General features: G+C 41.1%; 1 protein-coding gene across 13 annotated transcripts in view; it reads left to right on the top strand.

Annotated features, from left to right (window-relative positions):
• LOC120404527 (kinesin light chain 1) overlaps nucleotides 1-22,030 on the top strand; it is a 115,919-nt gene that overhangs the window by 51,922 nt on the left and 41,967 nt on the right. For all 13 annotated transcript variants that reach the window (XR_005598031.1, XM_039537249.1, XM_039537253.1 and 10 more), the window contains 3 exons: nucleotides 11,708-11,969; nucleotides 17,795-18,025; nucleotides 19,633-19,711. Coding sequence is in view for 12 of the 13 variants with exons in the window: in XM_039537249.1 (XP_039393183.1) it covers nucleotides 11,708-11,969; nucleotides 17,795-18,025; nucleotides 19,633-19,711 (572 nt within the window). In the remaining variant the exon portion in view is untranslated. The remainder of the gene's footprint in view (nucleotides 1-11,707; nucleotides 11,970-17,794; nucleotides 18,026-19,632; nucleotides 19,712-22,030) is intronic.

Here is a 22,030-nt window from a genome sequence, read left to right as displayed (position 1 = left end):
AATCACAGATGCATTAGGGATAGCGTGGAGAGCACACATGGACCATTTGCAGGGACCTCATCCCTAGAAAACCTGGGGACCCCCATCAGTAATCCCAAAGCTCAAAGCGATTAGGTTAGTCTGCATAGCCTTTCTAGCTAGTCTTCAAAACTCCACAGTGCAGCTCATGACAGACAACACAACTGTGATGCGCTGTATAGACAAACAAGGAGGAGCATATTCATCTCTGCTCTGGAAGCTATCAAGTTCTGGACATGGGTGCTACTGTGACCCATAAATCCCTCCGTGCCAGCTGGCAAGGGTGTTAAAAGAATATCCTGATCCTGGTGTTACCTTCTGGTTCAGCAAAGAATATCATGTGAGATCTTAAATGAAAATCAGGGTTGTGCTGGTCATTAACATAATTGTACAATGTATGTACTGCTACTATGTAAGGAGGGGTGTGTGTATATACATACATACACACACACACACACACCCCTCACATAGTAGCAGTACATACATTGTACAATTATATTAACATATATGCATATGCCACAGTTGACTAATCAGCTGCTGATCCAGCTTCTGGCTTGCTGGACCTGTTTTGACAGGACCATTGCCAGAAACCCCATCCAGATCTCAAGTAACTGCTCTGCGTCTCTGTTGGCTGATTGAGTAACATGGACAGAGACTGCTCCATGCTGTCCATGCAGTCGTGATACAGAACAGGAAAACATTGAACAGAAGAAAGACTTATTAATCTAAATGGAAATGGTTTTTGATATGGGCAGCCCAGCATACTCTGGACCTGGTCCAGGCCTTGATACCAAAGATCCTCAGTTACTTGTTGCACTTCAGACTATCTGGCCTTTCATTCAGTTCTGTCAAGGTCTACCTCGCAGCAATTTCTGTTTGGTAGCTTCCTGAACAATCATACTCTGCCTTTTCTTGCTCAATGTTATTGAAGTTCCTCAAAGGGCTCTGGCATATTTACTCGCCAGTTAGAGAACCAATTCAGATAGTCCTCCCTGAGGCTCATAGAACCTTCCTTTTGAAACTGTTTTGGAATACATCTTACACTACTCATTCTGAAAATGATATTGCTAGTGGCTGTCACTTCAGCCAGAAGAGAGAGTGATCTTAAGGTGGTTATGATTGAACCTCCCTATACAACATTCCATAGGGATAAGGTGGTGCTAAGACGTCACCCAAAATTCATCACCAATGTGGTCTCGCATTGTGATCTACCTCCTCCTGAAACGACACACTGCACTGGAGGGAAAAAAAAAAGTTGCACAGATAAGATGTGTCTGGACTTTATAAACTGTTCAGACTGTCGCCCCATCTATTTTAGTGGCTATAGCTGGGTGTTCTGAAGATCAGGCCATCGTCTCACAGAGAATAGCCAGATGTATATGACAGCGTATCTCACTATTTCCAGTTAACTTTTGTGTAACCCTCCCACCAAACATCAAGACTCTCTCCACCAGAGCTCAAGTGACATCATCTACCTGCTTTAGGAATGTGCCAATATGAGAAATCTCCAAAGCAGCAACCTGAAGGAACCAGCTGACCTCTGTCTAGTAGTATGTTTCAGACTAAGCTGCAAGGTCCAATAACAGGTTTGCGTGAGCAGTAGTTTTTCCATTGGCATTTGACTTACATAGCTGAGACTTCTCATTCCCATCATCCTGAGGGAATACTGCTTCCAGTCACTTAACAGTGGAATCCACACTGATGCATACTCAAAGAGTACTTACTCTGTAGTAACTGTGGTTCTTCGAAATGTCAGTTTGGATCCCGCAACCCACCTATCCCTGCTTATGGAGTCTTCAGCTAACACAGGCTTTGAATCATGAGGCAAATGAGGGAGGGTTGCAGCTGCTCCATTCTTTATGCCCTCACAGAGGAACAGGAAGAGGCACAGATCACATGTGTAGCTCTGATGGAGAAGGCTAGGCAAAAACCTCCAATTCTGCATACATGTGGCACGTGTAGACAGTAGAATTCAAGACAACATCGTGAAGAACCTTGGTTATGTAGGGTTAGTAACTGTTGTATATTTCTGATAGTATAAAGAGGCAGAACTTAAAAGAATGAGATGCTCACCTGAGCTCTGGCCGCATTATGCCACTCTGAGCCTTTCACATGGCATAAAAGGTGCCTAAAACCACTGTAACCAGCGGGGGAGGATTCCCTAGCATAGGCAATGTGAAGGACAGCCATAACTTCCAAGGACCCCTTGCAGACCCTGTCATGTGGGGCAAGTGAGTCATGTTGCAGTGGGACCAAAGCACTCAGCATCATTAGAGAGATTCCAGGCAGAGTTGCAGCCCATAAGAAGCCCAGGGAGCCTGTTATAATGACAAGACCAAAGTCTGGGCTGTCAAAAGGGCTTATGTAAGCACAAAAATTGTACTGCTTAATTTATATCACGATAGTTGAAGTGGTATAGACTCCCAGTGTGGGCAGTTATACCAGGTATAAAAAAGCTTGTATAAGCATAGCTTGCCTCTTTGAGGGAAGGGGAGTAAGTTATGCTTGTATAGGCACCTTTCTATTGATGGAACTATTTATGGTAGAAAATCACACCCATACCAAAATAGCTAAATCACTATAAAAAAAATGCATGAAGACCAGGCCTAAGTTATTCTGGGGATCGCTCCAGTCCCTAGAGCAGCCCAGAATTGGGAGGTCTGAGGAGAGCTCAAAAGCCACCTAGTAAAGATGCAGTCCAAAATCTCCCTCAAAATAATTATAACATTTCATTTCTGAAATTAGCTTAATGATCATCCTTGCATATATGTAATCGGCACACAGAAATAAGAACAGGTTGTATTTCACGAGAATTGGCTAGCTAGAGCACAGAGCAAGTGGCTTTAAAAATGTATTAAAGATGCAACCCTTCCTCCCCCCATCATAGCTCAAGTGTAGTTTATTCAAGAAATTTGACAACTTTACTGTCACCATGGATTTATAAGAGTTATTTTTCTATCAGATATTTGTTTTAAACAAAACTATCCTGGTAAATTGTCTGACCTCTGTTTAACAAGAAAAAAGTTCTTCAGAATGAATCTTCAAATTATTGACCCAATTGTTGCGTCACTCCACAGGATTTCCATACAAAATACAGTTTTATAACACCCTAAGGCATTAAGACTCCATGCATGTATCATGCTAAACATATATTAATATGTTCTTCATCTAAACAAGCAGGAACACTCTTAATTGAAACATAATTTGTTAAAATGGATAGGCTTAAAATAACCCCGGGGCTTTGTCATATAATGCAACATACTTAATATTTCTAGTGTCTTGTATGTACTAATGAAGTTATCCACCTATGTTCACTGTAGGTAAGATTTCAGAAGTTAATAAATACATTCTGTAAATTATAAAGCTCTAACAAAAATGTAACTGTTTTGTATTTTTTATGTTAATCCTTACAGCCTTGTAACATCAGTGTTGTTTGTCATGAAGTGGTAAATTATTATCATGCCTAGTCTCAAAAACCTGCTTTTAAAAAATCTTGTATTGGCTCCTAGTGACAAAAGTTAGTGTCCAAAGATAGTACTTGAACTTTGAAGAGAGAGGAATTAAGGGGAGGATTAACCTGAGTTCCATGTGAAGACCAGTTGTAGAAAGAAAATACACCTGAGGCATGATGTGTATAGAGTCTGTATACCTTTACTTAAAAGGGACAACAAAGCTGATATAGGATGACTAAGGACCTGAATTAAGTCTCTAAAATAAGAACTTGGGAGAAGAGTATTTTAGCAGCATTTTGACAGTATTTTTGAGGAATATTCCTTAAAATAATAAGGGACTTGTTCTCTGCACAGTTAGTGTAGAGCTAATAGTTTTTTTTAAATGTAAAGACTGATTGAAATGTTGGAGCATGTAGCCACCCCTGTTCTTACTAGTTAATCTTTCATAGCAGAAAAGTGTGCCAGTAAGTTACTGTAGGTTTTTTCAGTTGTGGAGATTTGCCATGGTGCCTCCAACACTCTGATCATTAGAACAGTATTATGAGCTTATGGCCCTTCAAACTTGCTACTTCATCTAATCATCCCATTTTATTCAGTAGAGTTATACTCCAAACCATAGCCACTAGCTCAGGGCTTAGAAAATCCACTTTTTAGTGAAGTTTTTTTGGTGGGGGTAAGATAGGATATTGACTGGTAGTCTGACCTGGTTCTATTCTTGGTTTTGCACCAAAGCTGGCATTACATGTTGGCCCATAAGGATATCAAGTGACTGAGCCTACTGTGTGATTTTTTTTTGGGTGAAGGTTACATCAGAGGAAAAGAGAGAAGATTTTAAATGACACCCACATGATGCAATGTATAAAAACACGATGTATGTTGTTAGAACTTGCCTGTTGGAGAAAAGCGAAGTATTATTTAAGATCTTAGACAAAAATTCCTAAGTAGGTATTATCCTTTAAGAGCAAGGGTCACTTCTGACTAACAGATATGGCACTGTATTCAAACTGGAGTATCTGTCTTGAATCAAGAGACCTCCAGACTTTTTTTTAAACTGCTGATCCTTGCATAAAAAATTTTCATCAATACCTTTGTTATAGTACACCCTTGCTATAATGCCCTTCATCATAATGAACCTGTGGCTCTAATGAACCTGGTCCCTGGATCCCACTTCCAGCCTTGCTTCTGCGGCAGGGGTTAACAGCTCCTCCGGCCTGCCACTGCAGCGAGGCTCTTTTGCTATAATGAACCCCTGGCTATAATGAACAAATGGCCTGACAGGTTCGTTATAGCAAGGGTGTACTGTAGTTTAAGGAAATCTAGCCATTTCTGACTTGACACCTTCACTGTAAACTTGTGTATGTGCAAAGTAGTTCCTTATATCTGTTAGTTTCCTAGGGAAACTTAATGAAAACTTTAATGAATCTGCTGTCTGTTTTGGTGGCAGTGTTTTTATGTGCTTCAAGTCTTAAGAAGTTCATGATCTCTCCAAGGCTTTCCAGGTAAAATTGCCTTATAACAGATGTTTTAAAGCGTACCAATCAAAGCAATTAAACAACATTTCAAGGTTTATTGGAATATGATATTTATTAGGCACTCAGATGCTGTGGCCATGAGCACAGTATTAAAACCTATATAGAATAAAATTCCACAACTTAATTAACAGTTTTTTTGAACTTAAGTATGAGGCTAAGTATTTCCATTAGTGAGAATTAGTGAATTATGACCATAATTACAGTGGATACAAAATAAAAGTGAAGGTGAGATCTAGGACACTAGATATTGTAACAAACGGAGGAAAAACTGAAAGATAGAAACCAGTTTGTATGTAACTACTGTTGTTTGACATCATTTTTACAAAATTATGGACTTATGCACTGATGCATGTTCAAGAATCTAAAAAGTAAAATCAGTGTTTTGTGTATGTATATTACTCCTGAGGGTATTCTGTGCCCCAAAATTAAAAATTCTGCACACAGTATTTTAAAATTTTGCAAATAAATGTGGAGGCTCCAGCATGGCATTGGGGAGCATAGGCCACTGGCTGCACCAAGGTGGGCGATCACTGTGCAGCTCTCTCTGGGGACACAGACTCAGCGATGAGGCTGTACCCAAACCTGACACAGCGCAAGGGCAGGGCACCCCAGGGCCCTGCCCCTCCGTGCCAGGTGCACCAGGTGTGGGCAGGCAGGCTCAGCCCAGCAGGATCCAAGTGTGGAGGGGCTTAGTGTGGGGGGATCCAGGTGTGAGTTGAGAGGCTTCTGTGTGTGGGGCAGTCTGAATGCAGGTGGCTCGGTGGGGGGATCTGGATGTACAGGGGCTTGTTGGGGGGGGTTCTGGGTGCAACGGTAATGCCTCTGCAGGGGGGGTGAAGGTGGTTGGAGCTCAGTGGGGGGAGTCTGGGTGTGTGGGGGATAGAGCTTGGCGGGGGTGTCCAGATGCTGGAGGAGTGGGGCTCAGTAGGGTGGGGATCCAGGTACAGGTGGCTTGTCAGGGTAGTTCAGGTTTGGGGGAGTGGGGCTCGTCGGGTGTGGGAGGGGGACGTTCTGGTGCCGGGGTGTGTGTGCGCACGCACAGAGGCTCATTGAGTGGGTCTGGGTATAAGGGGGTCTGGATGCACGGGGGTTGGGTGGATAAGGGAGCAGCTCCCTGTACAATAATCCTTCCCCCTGCAGCTGAGGAGCAATGGGTGCAGGAAGTGTGTGTGTGGGAGGGGGGCGGAGTTTGCAGAGCTTCCTACAGCCAGGGGAGAAATCTGAGGGGATGGGTCTGACACGGCCCTAGTTGCTGTGCAGAGGAAGAGGAAGTCCCCTCCTCTCCAGCCTAGCTGGAACTAGCAGCTGAGCCTGGTGCTGGGTAGGAGCTACCAGCTGGGTCTTCCCCGGTCCTTCCCCTTGCCCCACAGTGATTTACCTCTCTGCCGGCTGCCCTGGGTACCCAAAACGTACTGCTGGGGAAGATCGTATGACTGCTCTTGTGGCTTCCCTTTGCTTCCCATCAGAAAGTCATTTCTCTGCAGGGAAGCAGAGAAATTTGCAGGGGGCACTAATTCTATGCATGCATAGTGGAACAGAATTCCCTCAGGAGTAACAGTGTGTATATATGTATGTGTTCATGTTCTCTCTCTCTCTCGCATATATCCCATAGTGCTTGTAGTTGGTCATCTCAAAACATACAACTTGACTAAACCTTATAACAGCTATGATTTTATTGTTAACTGTGTGAGGCCTTATTTTCTAATGTTCAAATGTACATGCAATAGATAAGCTATTCAGAAAAAGGTTCACTGATGATTTGACTTGACAAAACATTTCGCATATTTACTGAACTTTTTCAGAATATACTAGAATGAGAAATTCCAAAGCATTAAATACATGAAAATATCTAATTTAACTTTATGTAAAATGAGAGGTTTAAATTATCTTTTCATAGTAATAAGCATAAAGCATGGGCTTTTCTAAAGTGCGTAAGGTGGAGATGAGGTGCCCAACTCTCTTTGACTTTCAAAATCTAGAACGGGGTTTCTCAAACGGGTCGCCGCTTGTGTAGGGAAAGCCCCTGGCAGGCCGGGCCGGTGTGTTTACCTGCCCTGTCCGCACGTCCGGCCGATCGAGGCTCCTACCAGCCGCAGATCGCTGATCCAGGCCAATGGGAGCTGCTGGAAGCAACGCAGGCCACAGGACTTACTGTCCGCCGCTTCCAGCAGCTCCCATTGGCCTGGAACAGTGATCCGTGGCCAGTGGGAGCCTTGATCAGCCGGACCTGCGGATAAGGCAGGTAAACACACCGACGCGGCCCGCTAGGGGCTTTCCCTACACAAGCGGCGACCCCTGTTTGAGAAACCCTGATCTAGAACTTATAAAAATTGTTTCTCTTCTGCAAGTAGGGCCCATGTGCCAAATCCTGCAGTTTTTACTTAGAAAACTCCCATGGCAATTTTATCCAAGTGAACAAAACAGAATTTGTTGCGTAATTAATAGTAATTGCTATACATGGCAAAGATTCATTTTGATAGATGCGTTTCAGCCTTACGGAAACAGAGTATAGCTACAACTGTTCTTTTATTGAGTATCTATGTGCATATTACAATTAAGCGTGTGGGTCTGGATAAAGGATAAAAACATCTTGTGTGTGCATCTTTGCAAGTCATCTTTAAATGGTAATGTTCACGTGTAGGGGATAAACTAACATTTGTTGTTTGTCAGTTTAATATATGTACATTTCAGATTCAAAGCACAAACTGGAATCTCTTGAATAAAGTTTAGTGCAGTTCAGAATGCATGTATTTTTTCCCCTTAAATGCAGGCAATCAAAATTACATTGTTTTGATGTGACTAATTGTGCACTGTAGTGTCTCTGAAACCTTGTGATTCAGCTAAGAGATGATAAATCTTCTTGTCTCAGCATCCAGAGAAGTTATTCTTTGAGACAGCTGTTTAGAATGTTAGTGAATATTTATATATCTCATAAAAGATTCAGTACCTTTTATGTCTGGTGCAGACATATTGCTACCCTCGTTCAAATCACTGCCTATTCCTCTAATTTATTTATATGTATCAAGGTTATTTGACCCTTTTTATAAGGGTCTGGAGTGGGGCTATAAAATTATTATAGAATGGCAATCAGAAGTTTTGCATTATGAGTGATAAAGAGTTCTTGCAGTCTTCTAGCACAACATAGATTGGAACTAGTTGTATTCACTAGACTGTATTTCAAATATCAGCACACTTCTACAAGGACAGTAAACTTCCCCCAACCCCCTCCCAGGTCTCTTAATTGTGCTTGTGAGTAGTAGTTCACTTGTTAATTGTCTCCTCCCGTCCTCTCCTTTTTCATAATAGTAGGGCTGAAGCCTTCCTGAGCAGCAGTGTGTCAGGCAGCTGTTTCACTAGATCAGGGGTTCTCAAACTTCATTGCACCATGACCCCCTTCTGACAAGAAAAATTACTACACAACCCCAGGAGGGGGGACCGAAGCTCAAGCCCGCTGTCTTCCCCTCCCCTTCCCCCACCCCGGCAGAAGGCTGGGAGCTGGGGCTTGGGCTTTGGTTTTAGCCCTAGGTGGTGGGGCTCGGGCTTTGGTTTGGCCCCAGCAAATCTAACACCAGCCTTGGTGACCCCATTAAAATGGGGTCGGGACCCACTTTAAGGTCCCGACCCACAGTTTGAGAACCCCTGCACTAGACCCACCTACTGCACTTCTGAGAACAAAAATACAACAAACCAGGGCTGCTATAGCAGTAGCAGGATAATTCAGTTAATCTAAATGTCAAGCAAATATTTAATTAGTATATTTTGGATGATTGTTTTATGAATATAGAATTATCAGTAAAAACCTTACAATTTAATTTCTTTTACCTGTTTGTGATATGGACACATTATTCATTGTCAATATGTATGTCTATGATGTAGGGAATTTCTAAATTTAACTTCATAGTTGAGTTCCCCCGATTAACTTTTAAACATAACCTTTTTAACTAGTGTGAGAGAGAAAATATTTAGACCAAAATGAACTTGTCAAGAGGGACAAAGTGTAAGTAGATTTGACTCCTCTGGTCCTGGCTACTTCCTGAATGGTGAATTGGGATAGCCCCAAATCTGCATAAATATATTGTCAAGTTTAGCTATTCAAAATTAGAAAAGTGTTAAATTTATCCAGAGTCTGACAATAATTATTTGATCACTCAAACAATGCAGATTGTATGTACGATAACTTCCCAGTTTATTTATCTCTTCATGCACAAATAAAATGACGATGTAACATTGTAGAAGCAGTTGCCTTCAAATGTTGTCTCCTCTGTGTAAGGAAACTTAACACTGGAAAAACACCAGTCTAGTTTTTCTAGAACCTATTAATAAAGCATTTTTTGGCTGAAACTGGCCACTAAAATTTGCTTCAAATTTAATGTTGCCCAGTGAAATTTGCCATATTGCTCCATGATAATGGCACTTCTTTTTGGGGGTGGGGTGGGAGAGGAACAGCTTTACATATAATACTTGCCCTTCCCACACAATCTTCATAGCCTATTTACTAACTAAACTCCAACTCCAACCCCAACCAAGAACAGAACAACATAATTGACCCAAAAAAACCAAACCGGAAGATAATATGCATATTTAAAGATGAAACCTTAATTATATAGTAGTCCTTCCAGAATATATTATAATACAGATACTCATTCATTAAACTTAGCTACCATCAATATAATCCATAGTTTCCATATGTCATCATATATCTCCTTTGTCCTCTATTTTATAAATCATTCTCTCAAGCACTTTGCTTTTCAAGTTGAATTGTCTTGGCTAATTCTGACAGGATTTGCCTGTCTTTACTGTAGTCTTTACTGAAGATTCATTTTGGTCTAAATATATTCAAGGTTATTGTACACCTCAGTGTCATTGAAGTGGCCATTCTTATACAGATCCACAGAGATGGAGTCTGTTCCTTTCCTGGCAGTAGAGACACATTAGAATTCTGAATATTGACATTCACAATTGAGTGCCTCCATTCTGCTGCTTTGTCTCCAGATCATGGATTTGTCATGTTGCATTCAAAAATTCCCAGTTTCATTTCCTTGGGTTGGTAATTCAGAGGTCATAGATCTCAGAATCTGGATTAAATCTGTTAGTATTCAGTTTTAGAGTCTGATTGCCTCCCTTTTAAGATCCCAGGATTGGAGCAAATATAAAGTCAATAATATGTTTTTAGGATAATCAAAGTCTGGTCTGCAAGTCATGACTATGTTTGTTTGTCTGCACTGAATTTAAAACTTAATTCTAAACATTCATCCCTTGTCTCCTGAGGGTTCCTGTTCCGGGTAGGTCAATTTACAAGCTGCTCTGTTGGACCAGATGCAGCTGCTGCTGGGTTCGACTCTCCTAATTACAACGTTAATGTATTCTCTCAGAAATGTGTGCCAGTTTCTACCCTTTTCCCCATAGTAACAAGTCACAGCATCCATTTTGCATCTCCGATTTAATTGAGCATACAAATTGTGTCCCATAGGAAAAACCCCAGTTAAATGATACACACTATGCAAACTAGTTCACTTATTTTTTCCACTCGAGGAGATTGACCATTTGCAGTGTGTCTCCTTTTATAACAGATTTGTTATATTTTCTTATTATATGGTACCATTTTTATCAACAAATGACTATTCAGCTGTCTGTCTTCATTATCTGGAATCCAATTAACATTTGCTGCAATGGTTAAAATGTATAGCTCAGCAAAAACATTCTATTTTGTCCGTTTCCTGTCGGTGTCTGTTTCTGTTAGAGCATACTAGGCTCACCACCTTTTTCTGCAGAATATGGGGATATTTTTGTATGCAGTTTGCCTTTGAAAATTTCAGAAATAACCCAAACATCTGAAAAACACTTAATTTTTAAAATCAGGCTTTTCAGAGGTTCTCTAATGTGAAATGAAAATCTATAATGGCCAGATGTCTACTGCTATTTACCTTCATTTCTTTACTGACAAAAAGGATTAAATGTTTTTGCATTCAGCAGGGAAATAATTAATTTTGGGGAGAAAGCATGTCAAATTATAGGTGGGAGGGGCCAAAAAGAAAAATTGGGTACTGGTTTTATTGATAGTAAAAATGCGGTACCTATGAGGTTACAGTACAGCATTACCTCTTTCATTGTTTGGAAAGTTTTTATATAAATTAAAACATTTCATAATTTCTCATATTTTTTCTTTCTGATGCATTTCTTTAAAATCTTATGCTAAATTAGTATTCACTTCATTTTAAAATAACAAGTTTTAAGTTTAACATAATTTTGACATACAAATAGAATATCTGAATGTGCTGGGTTTTTAAAAACATGATACTATGAGGCTGCTAGGTAACATCTTACCTTTTTGTTGTCTATCAGTTTTTTCATGAAATAAAACATCTTACTACAATATTTGGCTAATCAGCAATTGATACGCTTATTTACTACACAGTGCTAAATATATTGATTTTAATATACAATATAGTCATTCAAACATAATGGCCAAGATTGCTCAACTTGAGACATCTTAAACTTGCCTAATGTTCAGAAGGCATGTGCTCAGCATTCTGGAATACTAGTTCATGCATAACTTAAACATTTAAAATGTTTAAAACATTTAAAATGTTTAAATTTAAAATGCACATATATGCAGGCTTTATTAAACAAAAACATTAATATTCAGTTGATTTTGTTGATTTTATTTTTGTATTCGTTATTCACTGTTGTACTTTTTCATTACAGAATGTATGACAATATGTCCACAATGGTGTATCTAAAGGAAGAGAAGTTGGAGAAGCTTACTCAAGATGAAATAATTTCTAAAACTAAGCAGGTGATTCAGGGACTAGAGGCACTGAAGAATGAACACAATTCCATTTTGCAGAGCTTACTTGAGACACTGAAATGTTTGAAGAAAGATGATGAAACTAATCTGGTGGAAGAAAAATCAAACATGATTCGAAAGTCGCTGGAAATGTTGGAACTTGGACTTAGTGAAGCACAGGTAAAATTGAAGCAGAGGATATCGTTTCAAGCTGTGACTGCAGTTATGAAATGAAAGCAAATGCAGGCTTATATCTCTTTGGACTGTGCTTTAGTTAGAGGTGTAGAATTAAACACTTGGATATCAATTCTTAGACTTACACAAAACTTATTAAAAATTAACAGTGTCCGTTTGCGTTCAGAAGTTTTTAAAACCTGATTATAGCTTATAGGGAAGTAGGTTTATATAACTATATAGAGTGACTGACAGTGGCAGTTTTAGTGCATTATGCAGCTAATTATGCATTGAGCATTAAATCCTGGTCCACTGAAGTAACACAAAGCTGTTCTTTGATTGACTTCAGTGAAACAAGAATTTTTATTTTATATATAGGAAATAAAATTGTGGCACTTGCCATGTAATGGCTCAGCAGCTTGTAGATATTAATGATGTTCACAACAACTCTGGAGAGTTAGGAAAATGTTATCCTCACTTTATGTATGGGTAACAGAAGCGCAGAGAAATTAACTAACTTGCCTGAGGTCATATAGAGCTGGGAATAGAACTGTTGAGTCCCAGTCCAGGACTATAACTTTAAGACCATCCTTTCTGTCCCTCGAACCTAGGATTATCTTTTTAGTACTTGGTACTGGTAGGGCATAAGGGTTTCTAATGTTCATCCAACATTTTAGTAAAATTAAAAAAAAAAATCGTTTTGAGGGTTGGCTAAAAATTGAGTACTGAATCAGAGGAACATTCCTTGTTTAAAAGAAAGAATCCCTCTACAGACTTTTATGAAATGGCTTGGTTGCAAAAAATGTTATTTTGGGGAAGGTGGGCAGATGCTGCAAAACTGGTGTGTGTGTGTGTGTGTGCATGAGTGCTGTGAGGGATGGGCATGTGAACTGCAATAAATTAGTTTGTGACTTCAAACTATTTTAAAAATGTTTATTTTCAAAATGCTTTTTTACTAATTTGAATTCTTTTTTTCAAGTTTAATATACAAAGTTGCAAGAGATAACAAGAATGGTAGGACAGCCAGTCTTTGGAGAGTGTGAAACCTTCCAACCCTTGTAAAAGAACATATCTGTTGGCATTTTTTAATCAATTTTATGGGGTCTTTAAAGTTACCTTTTGTGGGTGTTTGTAGAAAATTCTTATAGAAGAGTAAAGAAATAGAAAAGGAAAAATGCTTAAAACACTGGATTTAGACTCAGGAAATGAGACTCAATTCCTGGCTCTGTCACAATCTTCCTATGTGCCCTTGAACAAGTCTTTGAATATCTTTGTGGTTCAATTCTCAGTATGTAAAATGAGGATAACAGTACACCGCTGTGAGATAGGGAAACATTTTTTGTATGTGTAAATTCATTAATATTTGTGTCGCACAGAGATTTTTTTCCTCTGAAGATAATACTCATTTTGCTAAAGGAGTAATCTAATTTCTTCTTTCACTTTTCCACCTTCACCAAACTTTCTCGAGAGTAAGTTTACAGAAGACTTCAATTCATTGTAGTATGTTATAAATCTGATAGCTACAGGCATTGTGAATAAACTGGGCAACATTTTTGCCTGGCTTTCCCAAATATACTTGAAATTTTGCATGTACACCTGGTTATGTGCAGATGAGCTAATTACTTAGCAATTTTTTGCATGTGTAATATACAGGTAAGTTTGGAAAGGCCTGCTGAAAATTTGATCTTCTATATAGATGGACTTGTATGTGTAAATATAAATATGAGCCTGAAATTGATAGTTGTTCCTGAAAGTTTATTCAACATATGAATACATTTACCCTAAAGGTATCCTTTAAAGAATGATACTATCTTCTGAAAAAATGAAATTTTAGTTAACATGAATCTTGCATATAAAAATATTCAGGTTCTGAGATACTCAAAGCTAACTTTAAGAGAAACCTTTTTATGAAATCAAGGAAAGTGAGAACATAAATCAGGGTGGCAAACCCCTTCTCTATGTATAGCCAAATTATCTCTTTAATTATATGTAAGCCAGGCTTACAAAAGTGAAGGCCATAGGCTGCCTGTGATCCATACCAGTTTTCACATGGCTATCAGTGGGAGATTTGCACAAACAATGAGGGTAGACTATGGTCCTTACATAGTAGTTAGTAAAATTACTTTTTATTCCTGAGGGCATTCTGCACCAAAAAAATTAAAATTCTGCACACAATATCTTAAAATTCTGTAGATTTTATTTGTCAAATAAATGTGGAGGCTCCAGCATGGAATTGGGGAGCACAGGCCACTGGCTGCACAGAGGTGGGAGATCACTCTGCAGTTCCTCCCCAGGACATGGACTAAGTGGTGAGGCTGCACCCAACCCTGACAGAGCACAAGGGCTGGGCCTGCCCCCAAAACACCCCAGAGACCTGCCCCTCCATGTCAGGTGCACCAGGTGTGAGCAGGCAGGCTCAGCCCAGCAGGATCTAAGTGTGGAGGGGCTTAGTGTGGGTGGGGGAAATCCAGGTGTGGGTTGAGAGGTTCTGTGGGTGGCTCAGTGAGGAATCTGGGTGTGGGGGAGATCTGGATGCACAGGGGCTTGTTGCGGGGTTCTGGGTACAGCGGTAATGGGACTCTGCAGGAGGGGTCTAGGTGAAGGTGGTTGGGGCTCAGCAGGGGTGTGGGAGGGATAGAATTTAGTATGGGGAGTTCAGTAGCGGGATCCAGATTTTGGGGGAGTGGGGCTCGGTGGGGTGGGAGATCCGGGTGTGGGTGGCTCATCAGTCTGGCCGTGCAGAGGGAGTGGGGCTCATTGGCGGGGGAGGGGGGAGTTCAGAGTGCAGGAGGGGGGTGAGGCTTGTTGGGAGGTTCTGGGCATGAAGGGGGTGTGGATGCACGGGGGTTGGGCGGATGAGGGAGCAGCTTCCCATACAGTGATCCCTTCCCCTGCAGCTGAGGAGTGATGGTTGTAAGAAGTGGGTGGTGGGGTAGTTTGCAGAGTTTCTTGCAGCCTGGGGAGAAATCTGGGGTAGGTCTGACTCAGCCCCAAATGCTGTGCAGGGGAAGAGGAAGTCCTGTTTGCCCAGCCGGGACTAGCTGCTGAGCCTGGCTCAGGGTAGGAGCCACCAGCTGGATCTTCCCCAGTCTTGCCCCCTGCCCCACAGCAATTTACCTCTCTGCTGGCTGCCCTGGGCACCCAAAACATACTGTTGGTGAGGGTCAGGTTACTGTTCTTGTGGCTTCCCTTTGCTTCTCTGTTAAAGTCATTTTTCTGTGGGGACGCAAAGAAATCTGCGGGGGACATGAATTCTACGCATGTGCAGTGGCGCAGAATTTCCCCAGGAGTAACTTTTGTATTTAGCATCATTAATGAGAAAAAACAATACAGGAGGTTTTTAGATAGCCACTGCTCTTTGTCCTTTGTTGTGTATATGTGTGTGCAATTACCTGTCTTGAATGAACAGTTGTAATTGTACACAATTGTATGTGCAGGTCAGATGTACAATTGCACACCTTAGATTATTTGAATCCTATAATTATTTCCCCTTGAAGCATTATTAGGCTGGAGAATTAATACCCTATTGAGATGAATATGGGCAGTTCATAAACCTACCGTCTCAGACAGTTTGAAATAGGTGCTCAACTACTGCTCTATTTTGGGTTATATTTCTTTGCAACCATAAGGGCTAGAAACTTAACACGTATATTAAAATGGAAGCTTACATTCTGCTGAATGTGAATTTTTCATGGAGGCTGAATAACATAATCAATTAGGATTTAACGTTTGCATTTCACGTTCCAGTTTGCAACCTTACAGTTGCATTTACATAGGTTTTTGCATATATGTTAGGTTCTGTGTGACCTTTGTCCAGCTATGCCAGAAGGATAGGAGACTTGATATGATTTAATTAGGCCACAACTTTATTCGTAAATGTCTGGGAATCCTGGCAGAAAAAACTGCAGTGCAGGTAATTCCATAATCATTTATATATATATATGCGGGGAGCTGCTGTCAGCCCTCCTTTTTTACCCATTCTGATACACAGCCAACCTGCTGCTAGGACCTCACCATCACCCCCTAAAATGAGAGTTAAGGGGGCTATTGAGGAGGGGAGAGGTTGATTCTCTGCTATACCTGTCAGAGGAACCCTGAAAACCCCTGATCACCTTATCCCTGCCTTACAGAGTACCTGCACTGGGCATCCACCCCAAGCTTACATAATTTGCAACATGATAGCCTAATCTCTGTTCCATATATTTTGCCCCAACTAAGCTCCCAACCCATTGTGGAGAATGTGGGAAAACCCACCCCACCTCATGTTGGCCAATCTGGTGGGGGGTCAGAAGGATGGGAAAGAATTTTTCCCTTCACCAAGAAAGGAGCAATTAGCATAATGGCCACAGTGGATCATGACTAAGGCAGCTAGTAGGTCACGGAAGTCATGGATTCTGTGACTTTCCGTGACCATGCCTGCCTGGAGGACACCTGAGCAGCCACACACACACACACACACCCAGCAGCAGCAGGAGTTTGGATATGTGAGGGGGCAGGGGGTTGGGGCATGGGATGGGGTGAAGGCTCTGGGTGGTGCTTACCTTGGGGGGCTCCCCGAAAGTGGTGACATGCCTCTCCCTCAGCTCCTGGCTGGAGGCATGGCCAGCTATGCTGCCTAGGAGCCGGGGTGGGGGGATGTCGCTGCTTCCGGGGTGAGAGGGGCACAGAGCCAGGTAGGGAGCCCCCTCCGGCCGCCCCTCGAGCACCCGGGCTGACATCCCCCCACCCCCAATTTGGACTGTGAATTTTTGTTTACTGCCCATGTCCAGTCCATGACTTTTACTAAAAATACCCATGACTAAAACATAGCCTTAACTATGTCAAAACCTGGTACACCTCTACCCCGATATAACGCTGTCCTCGGGAGCCAAAAAAATCTTACCGCGATATAGGTGAAACCACGTTATATCGAACTTGCTTTGATCCGCTGGAGCGTGCGGCCTCGCCCCCCCCTTCCCCGGAGCACTGCTTTACTGTGTTATATCCGAATTTGTGTTCTATCGGGTCGCGTTATATCGGGGTAGAGGTGTATTTTAACTACTTCCAAGGGTGGCAGGGTGTGTGCTGTTCTGCCTTGTTCGGGTAAAAGAGTGTTTTTTCGGCACCAGGGTGGACATAAATTGTCCCCTTCTCTTCTGGCGGAGATGGTTCAGTGTCCGCGTGCTGACCTAGTATGAATATGCCATAACAAGTAATTCTGTGGCTGTGTAGCCCTTGAAGGGGCCACACCGTTTCTGACAAGACAGAAAACAGCCTTTATTACTTTACATGTGGAGAGGTCATTCCCAGCTATCAAAGTACATTACTATAAACAGCAGTGAAGGTAGCAAACTTATATAAGCTGCTGTATGTTACATCATCAATAAAAGCAATCACAGCACAGCATAGAGGTAAGAATTTCTTCAGATTAGTCTAAGCTGAGCAAGTAGCAAAGATGGCAGAAATAGAGAGCAGCAAAGAGTCCTGTGGCACCTTATAGACTAACAGACGTATTGGAGCATGAGCTTTCGTGGGTGAATACCCACTTCGTCGGATGCATGTATCCGACGAAGTGGGTATTCACCCACGAAAGCTCATGCTCCAATACGTCTGTTAGTCTATAAGGTGCCACAGGACTCTTTGCTGCTTTTACAGATCCAGACTAACACAGCTACCCCTCTGATACCAGAAATAGAGAGAAATCAACAACCAAATGAAAATTATGAAAGGGGCCAGACAAATATTCAGATTTCACAACTGCAATGGTATCTATGCATGAAAAGCCGTATATATTAATACTAAAGGAATGCATTGTACAGGAAGAATGTCTTGTAATCTTTTGTGCTTTTTAGGTAATGATGGCCTTGTCAAATCACTTAAATGCAGTGGAATCAGAGAAGCAGAAATTGCGAGCTCAGGTTCGCCGGCTATGCCAGGAAAATCAGTGGTTGCGTGATGAACTAGCCAGTACTCAACAGAAATTACAGAAAAGTGAACAGTCTGTGGCTCAGCTGGAAGAAGAAAAGAAACATTTGGAATTCATGAATCAGTTAAAAAAATATGATGATGATATTTCTCCATCAGTAAGTAGATGTGCATTCAAAAGCATTTTCTTTTTGTTAGTAAGCTGCTAAGGAGCTTTTTATTCCCAGATATGAATTTTTAGCAGTTGAAACAGGCATTTCATATATAGATTTTAATTTGTTTAAAGGCAGGCACATTAGGAGATTAATTTCTTCATATGTTTATATTGTCCTAATCTTATGTAGTTTATACATTCACGCAATAGAGAACTGCTTCCAAGAATCTTTATTTCAGGAAGACCTATATTTTACAGATGATGGAGTAACTACACTGTAGACTTGAGGGGGTAAAAGTTCAGCATATAGTAAAACACTTATACCTAGCAACACACTAGCTAAAAATTTTACTTAGAAAATTATCTTCAGAAAGCCATAAAATGTCTGTTTTTAAACCCCACAGTAAAAGGAGAATTGAGGATAAGATGTGTAAATTGTTGATATAAAAGGAAATTGCATTGTTTGGAGCAGTCTGGAAAATGATTTTGACCTAGATAGTGGTCTCATTATTTTTTATTATTTAATATTTATATTAGCACTAGAGGCTCTAGTCAGGAAAGGGGCCCCATAGTATTAGGCATTATGAAAACACAGACACAGTCCCTACACTTTACAGTTTAAGAAGGGAAGTGACATATGAAGGGTCGGGAAAATAGGAGTGCAAGCAAATATGTAGAGTTTTAATATACATATGTATACCCTTGCAAAAGTGATTTTCATAATTTTAAATAAAGTAAGTGCTTGGTAACCTATCTGTCCCTCAAGCCATCATTGGTTGATTTATGGGCATTATCACAGAAATACATCTCATCTTGTAAATTGTTACATTCCAGATGGTGTCTATGTCTGTTTCAATTAATTGTTTTATTTTCTTCTGACCTATTATTGAAACAGCGTAGGAGTGGCAAAATTCATGTGTTTAGACATGCTAAGCAACTGCTAGACAAACCCTTTCTAGCACAGTGTGAATATAGTGAATTGTTTTAGTCAGGTAGTCAGCTGCATGCAATGCAAGAAAATCTAAAAAAGCTAAAACTTAAATAAAGCCCCCCCCCTTTTTTTTTTAAAGTCTTGGTACATAATTATGTTCTTAAGAATATGGAACACTACCTAAATAATTTAATAGGCTAAACAAGGAACTATAATCTTTAGCAGGCTTTAGAGCTGTGCTCCGGCTCCGCTCCAGCACCAGGCAAAAACCTGCAGCTCCATCTGCTCTGTGCTCCAGCTCCAGGCTCCGCTCCAAAGCCCCCTGGTCTTTAGACAAGATAAATATCCTAGCACCTCCATGCTTTGGAGCAAAAAAACCTTTCAAATTTGGCAGACGCATAGTGCGAGGTCATTAGTACCCCTTTTCCTGTCCTCACAAAAATCCACAGAGATCTGACTGAGTTAAAAACCTCTGAAATAAGATTGCCAGTGCAAATTTAATTCAGCTGTCTTTTTGCATATGCATTGAGATAGTCTTGCCCAGCATCACATAGGACATCCTCTATGCATATCTTTAATGTTATTTAATCATAGATTTTTATATATAATTGTATATAAATGTTTTAAGTGATTTTAGATTTAATAATGTAACACTTTGCTTGGGACTGGGGTTTGTATAGGAAGACAAAGACACAGATTCTGCCAAAGAACCTCTGGATGACCTTTTCCCCAATGATGAAGATGACCCAGGGCAAGGAAGTAAGTGAACTTCAGATTATATAATTACAATGTATTTCTGCAGAACAGAAGCTTTGTTTTATCTTCAGGGAAATAATCAATCATTAATTCCTAGAGTGCTCTGGTCCAGACACTGTGCAGCATAGACAACAAGGGCAATTGCAGCTTTTAGGATTTATTGTATGCAGTAAATTATGATATAATGAAGATAAAAATGTTTCCCTGATGCACTTTTCTGTAATTTCTTACTCCAGCACTGACTATGTTCATCCCTTCCAAAGGGTGGAAGACAGGAAAGCTGATTTATGAGGATGTTATTCCCACTATATAAAAAGGCTGGGCTAGTCTAAGATGGTTTTAAAAAAAAAAAAAAAAAAAAGCTTGCTAGCTACCCTGACCTCATTAGGAGCTAATTTCAATACAAAATGTAGGTAGTAGCTTGCTAACTTAGGCAGAGAAGCTTTAGATCCCAGTGTCAGGACTTGCTTCAGTCAACCTTGAGACGTGGTAGTCTGCCCAGGTAGTGGGTTCTATGGTGACCTGTATGGTTAACTTCCCTGGGCAGGTTTCCATGAGAGGCCTTGTCAGTTCTATTTTTGTCACTCATAAAGAACACGATTTTTTTGCAATTAATACTCCTCCAGAGATGTTATCCTCTCAAGGCTGAAGGGTTGATGAGTTGGATGTGGTACACTTGAGTTACACCTTTATCATTATTTATGTTACCATAACAGCTAGGAGCCCCACTTATGGAGCAGGACTCCATTTCGCTATGTGCTTTATGAACATAGAACAAAAAAAAGATTGTTCCTGCTCCCATAGAGATTACAGTTTTAAGTACAAGACAGGAAACAACAGATGGATACAGACAGACCATTGGGATAGACAGGCACATTAGGAGATTAATTTCTTCATATGGGATAGGATAAGGAAACAGGACAATATTGGTCAGCCTGTGGTGTCCACACACCAGCGGCCTTAACCATTGGCAATTTTTTTGTAGGATGTCCTATGTGATGCTGAAATAAGATTGCCAGTGCAAATTTAATTCAGCTGTCTTGTGCATATGCATTGAGATAGTCTTGCCCAGCCTCCTTACAGGCTTGAGTGACAGGCAGGATGGTGGTGGTATACACAGTGGGGGAACTCTGTTTTAGCCATATTTAGATTGAGATGACAGCTAGATGTCCATGAGCTGATATTGGAGAGAGAGAGGCTGAGATTTTAGTTTGGACAGAAAGAGGCAGATTTGTAGTAGAGAGGTAGCTCTTTGAGACATCAGCATAGAGATTGCCCAGATATAAGATGAGAGGAAGAAGAGGGGGGACCAGGACAAAACACTGAGGAATTCCCATAGAAAGTTGGAGGCTGGGGATGAGGGGGATCCTCTGAAGGAGCAGTAAGAGGTAGGAGAAGAACCAGGAGAGGCTAGAGTTACAGAAGCCAAGGAGAAGCATGGTTGATAGTGTAAAAGGCAACTGACACAAGCAGGATGAGAATGGAGTACCCATTCAGAGCTTTGGCTAGGAAGAGGTCGTAAGACACTTTGGCAAGAGCAGTTTCAGTTGAGTGTAAGCTGCGGAAGCTGCATTGGAGAGGCTCTAGGGTGGAATTAGAGGAGTGGAACTCCAGGCAGCAATTGTAAACAGCATGCTCAATGAGCTTAGAGTTGAAAAGGAGATGGGGGTGGTAATTGGAGAGGCAAATGAGGTGAAGGTTGGGTTTTTTAAAGGTAGGAGAGACTAACATGTTTGCATTGTGAGGGGAAAGAGCAAGAGGCTTAATAAAGAGTAAGGGAACGGATGAGTGGATGCAAGGGATTTCAGGAGATGGGATGGTGTTACTAGAGCAAGCGGAGGAGTTAGACGGGAACAGCAGATGAGAAACTTCTGCATCTGTGACAGGACAGAAGGAGGTAAGAGTTGTAGAAGGAGGATAGGGAAGGTCATATTGTAGTTTGTCAGTTTTCTTGTGGAAGACATTGGCAAGATCCTGTGCTGAGAGAGAAGAGTAGGATTTGAGGAGTGAGTCAAAGGTGGCAAAAAGTTGGCTAGGATTGTGGGCATGGGATTCAATTGCGTTGAAGTGGTAGAGTTGTTTAACTAGGATGATGTCAGAACTGATGGAGGAGAGAACAAATTTGTAGTGGAGGAAGTCAGCCTGGTCTTGGAATTTCTGCCAGAGAAGATCTGCAGCGTGAGAGCAGGAGCAGAGGAAGTGCATGTTGGGAGTGATCCAGGGCTGGGGATTAGCAGTGGGAGCCTTGTCATGGAAGAAAGGGGCAAAAGAAGTAAGGGTGGAGGAGAGCGAAGCATGGAGATAATCTTCAATCATATAAAT

The sequence above is a fragment of the Mauremys reevesii genome, linkage group 4, assembly GCF_016161935.1.
Source record: "Mauremys reevesii isolate NIE-2019 linkage group 4, ASM1616193v1, whole genome shotgun sequence".
NCBI lineage: Eukaryota > Metazoa > Chordata > Testudines > Geoemydidae > Mauremys > Mauremys reevesii.
Note: the sequence above shows the minus strand (reverse complement) of the source record. Positions and strands in the feature narration are given on the sequence as shown.